The sequence below is a fragment of the Dipodomys spectabilis genome, unplaced genomic scaffold (assembly GCF_019054845.1).
Source record: "Dipodomys spectabilis isolate Male_0828 unplaced genomic scaffold, ASM1905484v1 ptg000098l, whole genome shotgun sequence".
In the NCBI taxonomy this organism is placed as follows: domain Eukaryota; kingdom Metazoa; phylum Chordata; class Mammalia; order Rodentia; family Heteromyidae; genus Dipodomys; species Dipodomys spectabilis.
In genome coordinates this window covers 8224638-8243510 of record NW_024870775.1, presented here as the reverse complement: position 1 = coordinate 8243510, position 18873 = coordinate 8224638, and the positions used below count along the sequence as shown (strand labels likewise).

The 18873-nt window shown below is 44.5% G+C and overlaps 1 protein-coding gene across 2 annotated transcripts in view; it reads left to right on the top strand.

Annotated features, from left to right (window-relative positions):
* Lmtk2 (lemur tyrosine kinase 2) overlaps positions 1 to 18873 on the top strand; it is an 82264-nt gene that overhangs the window by 11764 nt on the left and 51627 nt on the right. For both annotated transcript variants that reach the window (XR_006148473.1, XM_042687000.1), the window contains exon 2: positions 16747 to 16871. Coding sequence is in view for 1 of the 2 variants with exons in the window: in XM_042687000.1 (XP_042542934.1) it covers positions 16747 to 16871 (125 nt within the window). In the remaining variant the exon portion in view is untranslated. The remainder of the gene's footprint in view (positions 1 to 16746; positions 16872 to 18873) is intronic.

Below are 18873 nucleotides of genomic sequence, written 5' to 3'. Positions count from 1 at the left end.
TCTAATGGACAACTTCTGCAGAGCTTTGTGAATGGAAGTGAACTGAGTGCTGGAATGCTGCCTTGCAAAGAGCTCCTAGCTTTCAGGAGCTCCCGTCTGTTTCTGATGCTCTGGAAATGGAACCCAGAGTTTTGTGCATACTGGGTGAGCACAGTATCACCAAGCTATTTCCCCCCACCCACTTACCTGCCTTCCTCCCTTCTTCCCTCCCTCTTTTGCCTCTTCTCTGGAGGTTGACATAAATACTAGCCTCTGTATATCCTATACCTGCCCTGTATAAATAATCTGTAAAACTTGGGAGCTGGTAACCTGTCAGTTGTCCACACTAAGGACTGAGAGTCTTGTGGTGGAGATGTGCCAGGCACCTGCCTGCTGCCACTTGGGGGCAGTGGCAGCTGACTGGCAGGTGACACACAGTAACTTCTTACTCCTGCCACACCCACAGTAAGCTCCACATCTGTGCAGACTCGCAGGCTCTTCTTGTTTTCCCAGTATATGGCTAACAGCTTGCTTTAAAAAAAAAAATGTATTTTTCTAAGCTGATTTATTTTGGCTTAGCTTAGGATTTGTGGCCTAGTTCCGTGTTTTTCTGTTAAGTTTTTTTTAAAGCTAGTTAGATTTTGATATATTTGCTGTGGATGTGTTGATCTGTACAAAATATTCTTATAATGAGCTGAAGAAAATGAACTCTGGAAGTACCATATGATGATTATACAAATGGTTGGCTTTGATCAAGAACATCATGTACTCACACACTCACACTGTCTTCATTTTTAGCAACATATATACCTGGTGTGAGAGAATTTAGTTACAAGCATCCAGGAGAGTGATTTTTGTGGTTGCAGGCTTCTTCTTCTTTCTTCCTCCTCCTCCTCCTCCACTACCTCCTCTACCTCCTCTACCTTCTCTTCTCCCTTCTTCTCCTCTGTGTGTGTGTGTGTGTGTATGTATGTGTGTGTGTGTGTGTGCAAGATAGTAAAGGTTCTCATAATCCTTCTCAGTGCTGGGATTACAGGCATGCACTACCACATTTGGAGAGTCGTTTTTGGGTTTGTTTTTATTTTTGTGCTGGTCCTGGGGCTTGAACTCAGGGCTTAGGCATTATCCCTGAGCTTTTTTGCTTAAGGCTAGTGCTCTACCACTTGAACCACAGCTTCACTTCAGCGTTTTGGTGGTTAATTGGGAATAAGAGTCTTATGGACTTTTCTTGCCTGGGCTGGCTTTGAACTTTGATCCTTAGATCTCAGCCACCTGACTAGCTAGGATTACAGGCATGAGCCATTGGCACCCAATCGCAGTTGTTTTTATTTAAATGAAACCGTTACAATTCAATTTTTTTAAAGCTTTCTGACTTCCCCTGTAGGGTTCATATTCAAAGTCCATTCCAAAATAGCTTCCTGTTTTTGCTATATTGAAGAGAAGATTCAAAGTCAACATGGTATAGTTGCAACTTTTACTTACAGTTAAGGATATCTGTAAGACACCTTGCACTTACAAAATAAAGAAGGATGGGTCTGCATTCATTTCACACATTCAACCAAAACTGATACATTTTATTGCCAAATTGAAGGGATTCAATCAGTCAGTCAGCTCTCATATTAGCTGCTAAGGCTAGTTGCAGTGGTGTGTGCTTATAGTCCCATCCACTGAGGCTGAGTCAGAAGGAGGATCACTTGAGACCAGCTTGAGCAACACAGGGAAAGAGTTAGCTGGTGGATGTAAGCTTAACAGCTTACACATCATGGACTCTTCCGATCTCTGAGTACAGTAAGCCTGTGGAGGAAAGCCTTCCCCTATTCTACATGAGCAGCCTGGCCGCTCCAAACGAGTCTCTCTAGGCAGCATCTGCTCTTTCCAGGATGCAGCCTGCCAGCTCCTAAGTAGAGCCTCGCCTGACTTTGACATCAGACTGTTATTAAAACATGCACCCTGCACTGATTACTAGTAAGGCACTCAGAAATAACAAACTTACTAAAATAGTTCCTGGGAATACCGCCACTGGACTGCCACGGCAGTGCAATCCAGAAATCTGTAATTTAACTGCCTTTTCTATCAGGAAATACCATACAGTTGACTCTGATAAAATGATCTGGTCATCTATATTACCCATCTGGGCCCTCGAAAGACTCAGAATATTTTGGAGCTAGAAACCCCTGTCTTTAGAGTTTTAGAGCTGAAATATCTGCAGATGGAGGAGGAGCCAGGCAGGACACAAAGTCTCACCTTCATTCAGCCCAGAAGGCCAACTAGTTTGTGCCTGTATGGGAGGGGCCCTGACAGCACCCCACCCCTCACCTTGTTCTGCAGGGCCATGGCCTGCTGCTTTAAGGAGCAGACCTCCAGGCCTGCACCTTTCCTGTTGACTTCTATTTACTACCTGAAAGTACTGAGTGAAATCTTAAGCTGTCATAAAGCTTATTCTTAAAGAACTAAAGGAAAGTCCATATTAAAAATTAGGAAACTGGGGCTGGGAAGGTGGCTCAGTGGTAGAGCACTTGCGTTGCGTGCTCGAGGCCCTGGGTTCGATTCCTCAGCACCACATAAGAAAAAAGCCGGAAGTGGCACTGTGGCTCAAGTGGTAGAGTGCTAGCCTTGAGCTGAAGAGCTGAGGGACAGCGCCCAGGCCCAGAGTTCAGGCCCCACGACCGGACCCCCCCCCCCCAAAAAAAAAAAATTAGGAAACTAAAATGCTGGGTTTTGTAATTAGGCTCACAAGAACTCAAATTTCTTTTTCTTTTTTTAATTGTAGGAACACAAATCTTGAATTTCAGTCTAAAGTTGCACCATTTAATATTTAATTTTAAGAGTAATAAGACTTAATAAATATAATCTCCTTATAAACCTTCATTTGTCAACATGGAATATTCCCAACAGTATCACTTCTATGCTTTTTATTTTTTGGTACCAGTACTGGGGTTTGAACCCAGAGCTTGGACAACTGTCCCTTAGCTTTTTTGCTCAAGGCTGGTGCTGTACTACTTGAGCCCACAACTCCACTTCCAGCTTTTTGGTATTAATTGGAGATTAAAATTTCTTGGACTTTCTCTCTGTCTTTTGAACCACTATCCTCGGATCTTAGCCTCCTGAGTAGTTAGGATTACAAGCATAAGCCACTGGGACCTGGTTTTCTGTATGCTCTTAAGGGGGTGTCTGGAGACTTATGTGAATTTATTGGCTGCTGTGGATCCCAAGAATAGTGCTCATTGGCAGAAAAAGGGGATGTTCCTGCTAGAAGCACATTTGGAGCCATTTTCCTCCTCCTCTGTCTCAGCCCCTAAAGACCAGTGCCCTGATCATATCCTTCCTCCCTCCAATAGCAGCTCTGCCTGTCTCAGCTCTGCCTGCCTTCTGGACTTGAGTTGGCAGCAGCTGCCTGGCTCTCAGTGCCTCCCTCCTGGACCCTTCCTCTCAGCATGTGCAATTCTGGTTTCTACATGGCTTTATCCTATATTTTTTGGCAATATAAGTTATTAGGAATAGTGTTTTTAAACATGCAATCATTTTTATGGCTCTTGGTTGCCGATGACTGTATTCTATCACATTTTTAAAGCTTGAGGTGCATTTCCTGCTGGCCTTGCCTCATTCTGTCTTCTGTCCAGCTCTTTCTTTGTCCCATCCCTTAAGTATTGTTTTCTGTCTCGTTGGCACTTTTTTTCTTACCCTTTTATCTATTTGGTAAATTACAATATTTATCAAATAATGAATGTAGTTTCAAAGTTGGTTTTCCAGGAACTTAATGAAAGTAGAGTTTTAGGCCCCAGGCTCCTTGCTCCAGCAGTTCCACATGTCAGGTGTGGTCACTTGCTTCTCTCTGCCAAATAAACAGACATGGTGAAGGGCATGGACATGCCATGGCAAGACAGCATTTCAGTCCATCCTCAGCCATCAAAGGAGAATTTGAGTGGGGGAGGAGTGAGAGTAAAAAGGTATGCTTAGTTAAAATAGTCCCCGTCAAAGTATGGCCTGGTTGAACATTATTTCAGTCTGTATTGTACAGGAATCCGGAGAAGGAAGTAGTTGTAACCAAGTCACAGTCCTGAGAGACTGTGCTGTTCCTTAGGGGTAGTCTTGGTCCTTTGTCATAAAGTTTTTATTGATCAGTTCTGACCTTGCTGGAACCCAAGGTGATAATAAAGTGACTGCAGAGAAAACGACTTAGCGCAAAGACATAAAAAATGGAGGCAGAGATGCCAAACTTTTCTCTTGTTTTTAGTTCATTCCTGGGCCCAGCAAAAGCAGCTCTTGCATTAACAATAGAAATAGTGAGCCCCTGGCCCATCCTGTGCCCCTCATCTTACTGCCTGGTACCCTGCAGCCGTTTCAGCCATGTCACTCCCTGAAGTGACATTTAGGCTACTGTTTCTAGGTTGCATATGTCCACATGTGCCTATGTGTGCATGCTTCCCTTCTTAGCAGTTCCTCAGTTTTGGGGGTTACTTTTACACACTATTTGTTCTTATGACTGTCAATATTCGTAGCTGGCTGTAGAGTGTGGTGGTGAGGTTTCTTTGCTATCTTTTGTTTCCTTGGCCTTTGTTACTGCTTTGTAGTTTTTCTGTCTCTGTCATGTGTCCATCCATGTTCCTCTGAAGGAACTGCAGTCTCTGGGTATATTTGGCTGGTCTTTCCAGACTTCTGGACCCTGTTCAGGCTTGTAATGGTGGTCTTTGTGCTGCCTGTTAGAGGTCAGACAGAGGCCATCTGATCTCTTCTTTCTTTGAGGCTCCTAGAAACCTCCAGAAACTTCAGCTTTTTACAGTTCTACCTTCTGAAGAGTTATCAAGTTTTGCATTGGTAGCAGTCTCGATTTATCCCATCATCAACATGGATACTCATCCATGCTTGGCTCCCCTACCTTGTATGAATGTAGGAATTCTTAATTTTGAAAATATAAAGTAGTTGCCTTAATTTTGTTTTTACTTCTACCCTTTGCACTTCTGTTTGTTCCAAGTTCTTTTTTTTTTTAAAAAATTTTTATCTGTTTGTGTTGGTTGCTAAGAGAATTTCTCAAGTGTCAGGTGATTCTTGAAGTTCTACTCATGTTCAAGATCAAGGGACTAAACACTGAAGCTTCCTTCTTGACTGTTTACCCTCCTCTCTACCTTACATCTGCTTCCAGCCCTGGCATCTGCCCTGCCAGCTCCCGCCCTGCCCTGTCAGGGGCTGTGCACTTGGATAAGTGACTCTGCGATCTGTCTTCACTGTATGTGGGTTCCTGGTTCCAAGGGCAGCCTTAGGACTGGATTAGTTTAGAATAGTGCTTAGCACTTGGTTAGCACCAGATAAGTTCTAGAATTCATTGCCCCATCATTACTGTGTTCCTGAGTGTCCCTGCCAGACCTTCTCTTGCTTAGTGCTGCTCATAGTGTGAGACATCTGCTGCTTCTTATGAGAGGACAGAGGCTGTGATGTAGGATCTCATTTCACAGTTTCTGACCTAGAAAAGATGCTTCAGAAATGTCGGTTGAGTGAGTGGGTGAACTAGGTGGGTTATTGACTGGTGGGTTTCACAGTAGGAGACCCCTGTTCTGTTGCTCTCCTTATTGCTTGTAGGACTTTTATTGTGGGCACATGAGGATTAGCACTTCCTTCTTTTGGATCACAGTATCTTTAGGATTGTCTTTCTGTAATTCAAGATAAGGCTGCTCTCCCATCCTCTGGATGAGTGGCAGTGTGGACATGATATTGGCTCAGTGGTGTGGATCCAGAGCTGCTGTGCAAGAGGCCACCCAGTTCTTTGATCACAGAGGGCAGTTGTATGGGAAGACAGCACAGCTTCCCCACACAGCTGTGGTGAGAAAATCCTGGGGAAGTGGGTCTGTGTCATTCCAGAGCCTAAGCATGCCATACATTCAGGGTTTAGTGTACAGATGCCCACAATACAGCCATCTTGTTGATGTCAGCCAAACCTGCCTCCATATAGCATCCCTCCTGTGTCATCTCATCCTGGCTAGGGTCTTCAGAGAAGTAGTACACAGTTTTTTTGTGGGGGTCATGGGGCTTGAACTCTGGGCCTGGGCGCTGTCCCTGAGCTCTTCAGCTTAAGTCTAGGGCTCTACTACTTGAACCACAGCTCCACTTCTGGTTTTCTGGTGATTAATTGAAGATAAGATTCTCACAGACTTTCCTGTCCGGGTTGGCTTTGAACCATGATTCTCAGATCTCAGCCTCCTAAGTAGGTAGGATTACAGGTGTGAGCCACCAGGACCTGGCTACACAGACCTTTTTTGAGTAGACGGAGAGAAAGCAGTTTCTTTTGGGTGACCTCATTCTGAGGTTTCAGTGTGGGATGATGTCACTTCCTGTGAGTGGGAGAACAGCTGGGCTGATGACCTTGAGAATTGCTTATGAGTAGGGACAGCTTCCTAGGTCACCATGGTGACAAGTACGGTGTGATCTGTCCCCGTGTTCTGGGCTGCTCTTCTGCCCCAGCACACTGTGGGCCCTTTCTGGCTCCGCATGCTGCTTGCCAACATGTGCTTTTAAGAGTTTAGTGCTCTGCCTCATTTTCCCATTCCTTCTTATAAGGCATAACAAATAGGGCAAGGGAAGCAGGACTGACTTAAGGTTGAGTGTATAAGAAACTCACAGGGGCCGGGCACTAGTGGCTCGTGCCTGTAATCCTAGCTACTCAGGAGGCGGAGATCTGAAGATCACGGTTCAAAGACAGCCTGGGCAGGAAAGTCCATGTGAGACTCTTATCTCCAATAAACCACTAGAAAACCAGAAGTGGTGCTGTGGTTCAAGCGGTAGAGCATTTGCCTTGAGCTGAAGAGCACAGGGACAGTGCCCAGGCCCAGAGTTCAAGCCCCACTACCGACAAAAAAAAAAAAGAAAAAAAAAGAAACTCAGAGTAGATAGCTTGTAAGGAGATGTTAAGTAAGAATTTGTGACTGGAGCCCTGTGGCTCATGCCTGTAATCCTAGCTACTGAGGAGGCGAGATAAAAGGATCACAGTTCATAGCAATCCTAGACAGGAAAATCTGTGAGATTCTTAACTCCACTTAACTAGCAAGAAGCTGGAGGTGGAGTGGTGGCTCAAGTAGGTTTAGGTTTCTTTTTTTGTCAGTGATGGGGCTTGAACTCGGCCCTGGGTACTGTCCCTGCACTCTTCAGCTCAAGGTGAGCACTCTACCACTTGAGCCACAGCGCCACTTCTGGTTTTCTGGTGGGTTTTGGAGATGAGAATTTCACGGACTTTATTGCCCAGGCTGAATTTAAACTGCAGTCCTCAGATCTCAGCCTCCTGAGAAGTTAGGATTACAGGTATGAGTCACTGGCACCCAGCAACGGTGGCTCAAACAGTAAAGCACCAACCTTGAGTGAAAAGGCTAAGGAACAGAACCGAGGCTCTCAGTTGAAGCCCTAGTACTGGTACCAAAAACAAAGGATATTTGGGCCAAGAGCAGATTGTGAGGTGGCTATCAAAAAAGCCAGGTCAGAGGCCCCAGGAGGAGCAAGACTGCTGGTACCTTCATCATGGACTTGCAGCACCCAGGTCTGGGAAGTGTGACTTCTGTTGTTGAAGTTCCCAGGCCATAGTGTTTTGTTTCTCAAGTCCTAGAGAACTCATACAGTGCTCAGAGTAAAACGAAGGTAGAGTCAGGTTTTTGTGTCAAGGAAGGTTCTCGTTTTGTTCATTTTTCTTATCTGACAAATGTGGCAGTGGAAGTACAGGACCCTGGCTAAGCAGCAAGGGCTAAGTGGTATGTGTGTGTTTTTTAAGAACTTATTTTTTTTTTTACTGAGATTAGGTAATTACATAAATTTCACATATTTCACAGTGTTGTGGAACATTGATACTTAGTTAAAGTCACAAACACATTTTAACCTTCACAAGGCACATTGTCATTATTGTGGTCTATAAAGTTTTTGAATTCTATGAGCTTTTACAACTATTTCTTCCACATCAGGTGATATTTACATTTCTTTCCTTTTGCTTAGTGTAAGCTGTTCCCTCTTTCCCTCTCATTCCCTCCCCTCCATCTCTGCCTTTGAGTTGCTTAGTTCATTTTCCTCAATGTCCAGTGCAGCTGATGGGCCCCTCTGTTGATATTTTCCTGTCTCCCTCTGATTCTGTGTCCTCCTCCTAGCTTCCCTCAGATGTGCGCATATATATACCATATATGTGGTCAAGAACATGGAGTAATTTAGCAATGATACAACAAAATGAGTGGAAGTCCTTTGCTTCTCAAGTCATATCTCCTGGCATTTTGGCTTTAGCATCCACATATCAGGGAGACCATGTCTAAGCAGTGTCTTTTAAGCAGCACAGGCTCAGTGGTAAGGTGCCGTTTTGGAGAAGGTGATATGTGTGTGTGTAAATACCCAGTACCCTAGGGGCAAAAAAAACAAGTGCTAAGCAGAAGTTGCAAAATAGGTGAATAATGCTTGTGGGACTCTAGGGGACCTGGAGAATAAGCAATGAGCACCTGAATACAGCTCATGTCAATGGAAAATTCTCACAAATAAGAGTGTGAAATTATTGAAGGAGAACATACAGCTTGTAGCATACTATCTGTTTGACCCTGACTAACTAACCAGTGGGTTAGTTAGGGGTTGGCCTCTTTTTTGCTCACCTTACTGTCTTCTCTCTCACTCTTTTGCCCTGGCCTAGGCTCTGGGGAGGCAGTGGTGATCTTGGAAGCCTGGTCCCTGATCCCATTTAATTAGTGGGAAAGACATAGGTATTTAAAATACTGAGTGAGCAATTCTGGAGGGGGTAGGGAGCTGCAGGTAACTGGGCGAGGGGGGTCTAAAAGTCAAGGGCTCTGAAGTAAGACTTCAGGATTGCTCTCCATAGTGGGAAGGTTAAAGCACTGTGAGGTGCCTGGGTGGTGGTGTCAGTGGTAGTTTCCTCCTGGGGCAGAATGCCAGTTTGATGTGGAAGAAGAACTGGTAGTGGTCTGTCTAGCTCTTAGAGGAAGGTCCAGGCTGCAGAGGTAACAAAGCCCTAGGATTCAAGACATGCATTCCAGTACTAAGACTTGAACTTAGGACCTGGTCATTGTACCTGTACTTTTTCCTTCATGGTTAATGCTCTACCACTTGAGCCACAGTTTCACTTCTGGCTTTGTAGTGGTTAATTGGAGATAAGAGTCTCACAGACTTTCTTACCCAGGCTGGCTTCAAACTGCAATCCTCAGACCTCAGCCTGCTGAGTAATTAGGAACCAGTCTTGCTCACACCTTGTACTTGGGCTGTGACCTTCAGTATGGCACTGAACCCTGTCCCTGTTCAATCAGCCCAGGCCAATACTTCCTTGCTGCCCCTACTGCTGACTTGGAGTATCAAGAGCCAGTAAAAACATAGATTCTTAAGTTGTTATATTTGACCTTTTTTCCACTTATACTTATTTAATGGATGAAAAATACTTATTTAAACACATATACAAAACTAGACATATTCAACACATATAGAGTCAATTTCCATACATCTTTCACCTTACCTGATCTCTGCCTCCAACCCATTCCTGCTGCCTCTGCTATTCTGAAGTGAGTTTTAGTCACTACCACTGAAAGATAAGAAGTAAGCTTGAAAACGTAAGCGCATTATGCTACCATTCCTGAGAAGTGGATGTGATCAGCTATTCAGTTAGACTTTGTACTGCCTCAGATACCACAATTCTTAGTTTTGAGCCATGAATCACATAACATTCACATAGCATGTTTGTTGGCAGGTCTATCCTTAACATCCATTAGTGTTTTTCTCCCCAAGGATCTTGTCAGCCTGTGCTTTCCAGCTACACCCCTGTAGTGATGATTAACGTGTTCCTCTGTGCTGTTTCCAGTGCACTGGTATGGGGAGTGGAGCAGTACTAGTTCATAGGTGATAGGTTTTCCATCAGTGACATACAGTGTTTTACTGACCAATTTCACATCTTAAAATAATACTCTGTTGGTATTTTCTTTATATGTATATTTTTTCTTATAAATTATCCAGCCTCAGATATTTTGCTGTAGGAATGGGAAACAGACTTACACACTACCCACACTGATACCACTGTACAGAGAGCAGTGTTTGGTTGGTTTCTAAAGTAGTTGTGTAGCTCTGTTGCCTAAAGCTTGGATCTTGAAATCAGCAAGTCACTGAAAGAACCAAGGCTTTGTGGGGGAAATCATCTGAAATCAAAAAATCTAAAAGGTGAGGAAGGAAATGACACAGCTTATGTGTGCTAGGAGCCTGGAAAAGGGCTCAGGGGTAGACCTCTGCAGAGGTGAGCAGCATGAATTATCAGGCTGAATGGAAACATGGTAGGTACTTCAGCCTATCAGTTCATAAAATAACGAACTGCTAATTAACTGTGACTGATGGAGAGCCATGAGCCAGCTCCATTTTTGGAACAGCTGGCAAAGGAGAGATTCAGTATGTACCCTGCTTTCCCTTGGTGCTGGAGCTGCTGGTTTAACCAAATAGTAAATAGGAGGGTTTTCTCTTTATGGAAGTAATTTAGCTAGAAAGCAAAGGGACAGGGGAAGTGGAGTGTAGCACCATGTTGAGTCTGGATGTATCTGTACCATCGTCATTTCTTTCTCTCTGGGGACCATTTATGAAAGTTTATATTTCACCCCAAATGGACTCAGGCAAGTCATTTAATTGGTGGGTGTTGAGGTCCCATTTGAGGTTCTTGGCTTCACGATCAGATAATTGGGTTCAATTTATAATGGCTGGATTAGTAGGTAGTGCTGACCTACCATGAGTCATTACTGGGAAGCTGCCTTCCCCAAATTACCTATCTCTGAAGCAGGTAATAGGTACCTACCGACCTCGTAGACTTTCTCAGGTTTTCTGCTTATTAAGTCAAGTGCTGGATAGCTATTAAAATGCTTTGAAAACTCGTGGAATGTACTGTGGAGATGTCAGGTGTTTTTAAACAGTGTCTTGGGGAAGCGTACTGTGTACCCTAAACCTCTAATTATCCTCCCCCTCCGTATGCTGTCAGGATTGCTGTCTGAATATATGGTGACACATCTGTCACTGTTTTCTGGAGTGGGTCACTGATTTGGCGTGTGCATTCCTGGGTGCTCTAGATAGGAATAATGCTGAGGGAACTCCCTCTGTCTTCCTCATGCCTTAGCGATGGCCACCAACTACTTTCCACAGTTTGGTTTCTAGTTTGACCATGTGAGCCTGGGGATTTTAGTTGTGGTTCTTTGCTTCTAGGATTTACTTCCTCTGTGGTTTGTATAAACCAACCTTACTTTCCTGCTTCTAGTTTCACTTCCTTGTTTCACAGACGTTTTCCTTTACTGGTGTGATTTAAAGCACATGCTTTGGACTTTCAGAATAATAAATAGTTTTGATTTTATGAATAAAAATATGACTATTCCATTTCCATTATTACCATCATGTATTTGAGGCTGCCCTGCTCAAGCATTTTTTCTCTATTGGTGGTCTTGGAGCTTGAACTTGGGGCCTCGTACTTGTTAGGCAGGTACTCTACCACCAGGCTGAGCCATCCTCCCTTTATTTCTTTAATTATCATACAGTTGTAAAACAAGGAGGTTTCCTTGTGAGATTCCATACATGTACACAGTGTTCTTGGAACAAATGTATATACATACATACATATGTAACAACCTTTGATCTTCACCCCTTGATGTCCTCTGTACCATTGATCCCCCTTAGACAGTACCCTTCCTGTTCCATTTCCATTACCATTATCACCATCATTTTAGTCTGTACTCCACAAATCAGTATTTGGCTTTTTTGTATGTGTGTGTACTGGTCCTGGGGCTTGAACTCAGAACCTGTACTAGGGCCTGTCCCTGACACTGTCCCAGAGCTCTTTTGCTCTACCATTTGAACCACAACTGCAGTTCTGGCTTTTTTTGGTGGTTAATTGGAAATAAGTCTCATAGACTTCCCTGCCCAATCACATCCTCAGACCACAGCTACCTGAGGAGTTAGTATTACCAGTGCTCTACAATATTGGACTCTTTGAGCTTGACTTAACTGGCACAACATAATGGTCAACATAATGGTCTCCAGTTCCATTATTTTCCTACATATAACATAGCATTTTTAAATGATTAATATTCTATTGTGTGATATATACATATTATATTTTCCTTATCACTCATCAGCTATTAGACATCTCACTGATTTCAGTTTTTTTACCATTCCCTTGATGCCCAGGCTGGTGTATGCTAGTTGTCCTGTTTGTGCTCTGGTGATAGGTACACCTCTCCAAGCCCAGCCATTGGGTGAGGTGGAGTCTTCTGATTTTTTTGTTGTTGTTGTTATTTATCTTTTTGGCTGACCTCAAACAAGATCTAAAGTCTGCCTCCCAAGGAGTTGGCACTCCTGGGCTTGATCCACCACACCCAGCCTCCTGTGGTGTTTTCTGAGTCTTGCTCACCTGGTTGTTGAGCCTTGAGGTTGCATTGAAGAAAGCTGTAGGAGGAGAGAAGCCTGGGTGCCCTCTCCCCTCTGCCTCCCACAGAGTCCTAGTCAGGAAATATGGGAGGGAGGGAGGGAGACAGAGTGTGGCAGAAGTTAATAGTTTTAGCCTGGGTATGCTTTTCCATGCCTATCTAATCACTTGTAGTAGACAACTTGATGAATTGGTTCTTGAGCTGACCTCCTGGCAGACTTAATCCAATTTGAAAGAAAAAGAGTAAAAAAGGGCGAAAAAGAGTAAAAAAAAAAAAAAAAAAAAGGAGGAGCCGGGCGCTGGTGGCTCACGCCTGTAATCCTAGCTACTCAAGAGGCTGAGATCTGAGGATCTCGGTTCAAAGCCAGTCCGGGCAAGAGAGATGGTGAGACTCCTATCTCCAATAAACCACCAGAAAACCGGAAGTGGCGCTGTAGCTCAAGTGGTAGAGCGCTGGCCTTGAGCTGAAGAGCTGAGGGACAGCGCCCAGGCCCAGAGTTCAAGCCCCATGACTGACAAAAAAAAAAAAAAGGCGGAAAAAGGTGTCGGGGGAGGGGGGAGTTAGGTGGAGAGGAGATGGGAAGGGGAAACAAAGGAGGAGGCAACAATGCTTGATAAGAAATGTACTCCTGGGCTGGGATGTAGCTCAGTGGCAAAGTGCTTACCTAGCAAGTGCAACCTCCTGGGTTCGATCCCAGTACCAAAAAAGAAAAGACAAAAAAAAAAAAAAAAAAAAAATATATATATATATATATATATATATATATATACAGTTTAAAAAAAAAACCCCAAACAAAAGAAATGTACTAATTCGCCTGGTACCGGTGGCTCATGCCTGTAATCCTAGCTACTTAGGAGGCTGAGATCTGAGGATTAAAGTTCAAAGCCAGCCTGGGCAGGAAAGTCTGTGAAACTCTTATCTCCAATAAACCACCAGAAAACTGGAAGTGGTGCTGTGGCTCAAGTGGTAGAACGCTAGCTTTGAGGTAAAGAGCTGAAGGACAGCACCCAGGCCCAGAGCTCAAGCCCCACAACCTACCAAAAAAAAAAAAAGAAAGAAAGAAATGTACTCATTACCTTGCTCATGTAATTGTAACCCCTCTGTACAGTATTTTCACAATAAAAAAAAGTTGAAAAATTAATATCAGTTTGGAGAAGGGCCCCAGAAGCCCAAACTTCCATAATTATTAGCCTTGGGTTCAAAGTATAGCATGTTTGTTAGTGTGCAAAGTTAATTTAATCACATGGAGGCAGAAGCATCATGTCAAGGGAGGGGTAGGCACGTGTACATGCTCTCCAAGCTCACTTTCAGCAGTGTGGAGCTGGTTCAGTTACTACAGGGGTTGGGACAGTCAAATAAAATAATATTGTATTCTGTCATTTTAGCTGCTGTTGATTTTAAGTTAGGTTCTCACTTTTGTATTATTTCAAAAAGAAATGCTTTCTGGCAAACCATTTGGATTCAGATGTGATAAATGTGAAATTAAAAGATGTTAAAAAAGGAAGTGGTGCTGTGGCTGAAGCAGTAGAGCACTCGCCTTGAGCTGAAGAGCACAGGTACAGCACCTAAGCCCAGAGTTCAAGCCCCCCGACCGGCCAAAAAAAAGAACAAACACAAGAAAAAACAAAAGATGTTAAAATAAAGTGGAGAAACTGGGCATGGTAGTGCACACCTGTAAACCCAGCACTTGGGAAGGCTGAGGCAGAAGATCCTTATTTGGCTTAGAAAATAAGGCTCTGTCTTAAATAAATAAAAGTGATGGATGGATAGATCTTAAAGTACAGTGTGGAGGATGTAAAAGCGCTGTGTAATCCCCAGGAGTCGTGTTTAATCTCATGTGAGCCTGAGGAGTGAGGCAGAGTTATTAAAGATCAATACCACTGGGAAGGCACTGCCAACCCCCTGGAGGAAGAGAGGAAGGCATCTCTGTGTCCTCATTCATAAAAATTGGGCTCCCATGATGTTTACCATGTGTGCAAGTGTGTCTGCTTAGGAAATTCTTGCTTTTTATTGATTTTTCTCCTGATTGCTTTAGAGAAGACCACAATAAATGTGGGATCCCCTGTCCTAGACATGTTGATGTAGAACTTGCAGATCTCTTTAGCCATCCTTGGATAAGCCCTGTGCTGAAGCAGTTAGCTGCTAGCCTTGCTTTCACCAATAAACTTTAGGTCTGTGAAAAGAGCTTAGGACCTGTTTGCACACTGTAGGCTTCTGTGACTCACTATATCCATTTGCATAGCTTCACTTTAGAAAAGTGGCATGTCATTATTAGCCTGTCACTTTCTATGCAGTCCACCATTTAGCTGCCTGTGGATTACATTTTTTAGGACATGTTCATTTATTTTGTGTATGTTATGTATGTGCTGGTCCTAGAGCTTGAACTCTGAGCCTGGACACTCTCCCTGAGCTTTTTGTATTCCACTACTTGAGCCACAGCTCCACTTTCATTCTTTTGGTGATTAATTATTAGAGATAGGAGATACGCATCTCATAGACTTTCCTGCCTGGGCTGGCTTCGAATCCTGATCCTCAGATCTCAGTCTCCTGAGTAGCTAGGATTACAGGCATGAGCCACTAGAACCCTGCTGGAAACATTTCTTAGTAAAACTCCAGCAGTGGGGACTTAGTAGTCTACCCTAACAAAGAACAGGATCAGAATTACCCTAGTGGAATGATGTCTTCTAGAGAATTAAATTCTTACTAAGCAATAAGGTGTGCTGGGTGCCAGTTCAAGATCCTGAATTCAAGCCCTAGTACTGGCACAAAAGGACAAAACAAAACAGTGAACCTTAAGGAGAAGCAGGATATCTGCATAGATCTCCAAGTATTTCCCCAGCCTCCGAGTATCAAGTTCATTCTGGTGGTGTTTTGGACATAGGTCTATAAGCTCTTCAGCAGCACTCTGCCAGGAGGTTCCTCATACTTCCCTTTGCATGGCAGGGCCTAGGATTGATCTTCTCATAGCACAGTCTGTGAAGAGAACCTCAATAGGGACTTTATGGTGGCAAAACTGCCATCATATGCATCCTGTAGTCAAAGTTCCCTTGCCTTTCACATGATGTAGGGTAGGCCTCTGTGTGGTTCTAGGTTCTCCCAGATATGTTGTAATCTCACTGTAAGTTGGAGAAAACAAACTGCCACCCAGATTGAGGTGCACCAGACAAAAGCTGTACAATGTTCTTCAGAAAGGCTAAATTTGGTTAGGAAACAAAAGGCTGGGTAACCGGAGACTGGAGGGCGTGTGAGTGTTAAGGTCTGGATTGAACCCTGGAAATGGGGAAGGACATCTTTGGAGAAAAGGGAAATCTGTACACAGTCAGAACCCCAGGACTGTGCCCATGTTACTGTCCTTGTTTTGAGAAATATGCCATGCAGATGTAAACTGTGGACATTAATGGAAGCTGGGTGAAGGGAATGTCAGGACATTTTACTGTACTTCTCTTAAATCTAAGATTGCTTCAAAACAAAAATGAAGCCCAGTGCTGGTGACTCATACCTGTAATCCAAGCTACTCAGGAGGCTAAGAACTGAGGAATGTAGATCAAAGCCAGCAAGGGCAGGAAAGTCTCTGTGAGACCCTTATTTCCAGTTAACCACAGAAAAGTCAAGTGATCTGGCAGTTCCAGAAGATTAAGGAAAAAAAATAGGTGCCAGGTGCTGGTAGTTCACACCTATAATCCTAGGTACTCAAGAGGCTAAGATATGGCTATTGGAAAGGCCAACAAACTACTCAGAAAACACCAGAAGTAGAGCTGAGGCTCAAGTGTAGAGTGCTAGCCTTTGAGCAAAAGAAGCTCAGGGACAGTGCCCAGACCCCAAGGTCAAGCTCCAAGACCAGCAAAAAAAAAAAATGAAGAAGGTGGGGGAGGGGTGGCAAGAAAAAGAAGAAGAAGAAGAAGTAGTAGTAGTAGTAGTAGTAGTAGTAGTAGAGGCGCTGGTAAGGTGACTCAGCGGTAGAGTGCTTGCCTTGCATGCATGAGGCCCTGGGTTCAATTCCTCAGCACCACATAAGCAGAAAAAGCCGGAAGTGGCGCTGTGGCTCAAGTGGTTGAGCACTAGGCCTTGGAGAGCTGAGGGACAGCGCCCAGGCCCAGAGTTCAGGCCGATGACCGACAAAAAAAAAAAGTAGAAGTGGAAGTGGAGCTGTAGTTCAAGTGATAAAATACTAGTCTTGAGCATAAAAGCTCAGGGACAGCACCTAGGCCCTGAGTTCAAGCCCTGGGCTTTCCTCCTCTACCACACACAAAAGTAGAGTAGTTAAGCATTATTTTATTTACCCCTAGTCCCAATGATGTGGAGAAATTCTAGTGGCTCAGTCATTAAAGCTGATTCTGCACTGACATTTTGTGATACTCTTTCTCTGCAGGGGAGGCACCTGCTGCGGAAGTGCCCTCATCATTGGTCATCCTGTCTGTGTGCAGCTTCGTGATCCTAATAGTGTTGATTGCAACCTGCATTTCCTGCTGCAAGGACCCCGAGATCGATTTTAAGGTGAGCCCAAAGGGCAGAAACATTGACAGTCATCTTGTGATGTGTGTCAGTAGAATGACTGCATATCCCATGTGCTAGGAGGAGGGAAGGACTGGCAGGTTGTTCTGTGGACCAGGTACAACATGTTTTCTGCCTATTAGTACTAAATGTCCTGGTTGTGCAGTTTGTGTCACAGCTTCCTCAGCCCTCCACTCTTGTCACTGTAGACCTCCACCAGTGATAACACGACAAATGGCCATGCATGGCCTTGTGCCCAGTGAGGCTTGATTTACAAAATGGGCTGTTTGGATTTGGCCTACTGGCTGTACTTGGCTGGCCCTGCCTGAGAGCTCTTTCAATGTAGGCACTTACCTGTGCCTGCCAGTCTTAAGATTTTCCTAAGTGAGGGAGGAATAGAGCATGGTGAGTGTTTACTTGCTTTAGGGCCACTAAGAGCAAGGTGCTGTTTTGTTTTTTTGCTGGTCCTGGGGCTTGAACTCAGGGCCTGGGCACTGTCCCTGAGCTTCTTTCACACAAGGCTAGCACTCTACCACTTGAGCCATATCACCACTTCTGGCTTTTTCTGTTTATGTGGTACTGAGGAATCGAACCCAGGGCTTTGTGCCTGCTAGGCAAGTACACTACCACTAAGCCACATCCCTGGCCTGGTGTTTCTCCCCCCCCCCCTCCCCCCCTTTTTAACCTATAGGCTAATGAATTTAAGACTGTTAGCTTACTGAGGCAAAGGGATGCCCTGTGTTTTTTACATGAAGAAGAGTGAGAACCTCAAGTTCACTTCAAAACCTTGAGTCCTTAGAGGGAGAAGAGTGCTGCCAGGAGTAGAACCCATCCTCAGGAAGGGAGAAGAGAGATGAGGCACTGTGGCAGCATGCTGGGGTCCTGGCAAGGCAGCTGCGAGCTTCTGCACTGGAGCTTGCTGTGTGCCTGCATGTGTTAGCACACTGCAAACACTGGTTAAAAAGGGAGTACGTGGGATGTGAGGAGGAAGGAGTGTGTGCATGTAGAAAAACTGGTCTTTAATGAGGATCCCATTGGCTGTACCTGAGGGCAGTTGGTTCCCCTTAGAAAGTTTTCCTGTCAGAACAATCGCCAGTACTTACTTCTCTTGCTTGTTTTATGCGTGTATGTGTACACATATGCGTGTGCATGTGTGTGCATGTGCCAGAACTGGAGTTCAGACTCAAGGCCTTTAGCTCTTTCCTACTAGCTTTTTCAAATAAAGCTGATATTCTGCCACTTAAGCCACACCTCCACTTCAAGCTTTTTACTGAAGAGTCTCTCTAGTTTGTCTCATCTCAGCCTCTTGAATAGCTAGGACAACAGATGTGAGCCCCTGACTGCTTTTGGTTTTTTATTTGATGGCACTGGGGTTTAAACTTGGCCTCACACTTGCCAGGCAAAAACGTGTGTGTGTGTCTGTGTATCTGTGTGTCTGTGCGCGCGCGCACACACATGTGCTGGTCCTAAGGGCTTGAATTCAGGGTTGTGCACTGTCCTTGTGCTTTTCTTGTTGGTCAAGGCAAGTGTTCTACCACTTTTTTTTTTCGGGGGGGGGGGGGAGGGTCCGGTCGTGGGGCCTGAACTCTGGGCCTGGGCGCTGTCCCTCAGCCCTTCAGCTCAAGGCTAGTACTCTACCACTTGAGCCACAGCACCACTTCCGGCTTTTTTCTTTTTGCTTATGTGGTGCTGAGGAATCGAACCCACGGCCTCATGCATGCAAGGCAAGCGCTCTACCACTGAGCCACCTTCCCAGCCCCGTGTTCTACCACTTTAAGCCACAGCACAACTTCCTGGTTGTCTGGTAGTTAACTGGAGATAAGAATCTCATGGACTTTACTGGCTGGATTGGCTTCAAACCCCCAACCTACCGATCTCAGCCTCCTGAGTAGCTAGAATTACAGGCAGGAACCATCATCACCCAGCTTAGGCAGATGCTCTTAACACTGAGTCAATCTGCCAGCCCCTTTGGTGTTGGTTATTTTCAAGATAGGGTCTTACTTTA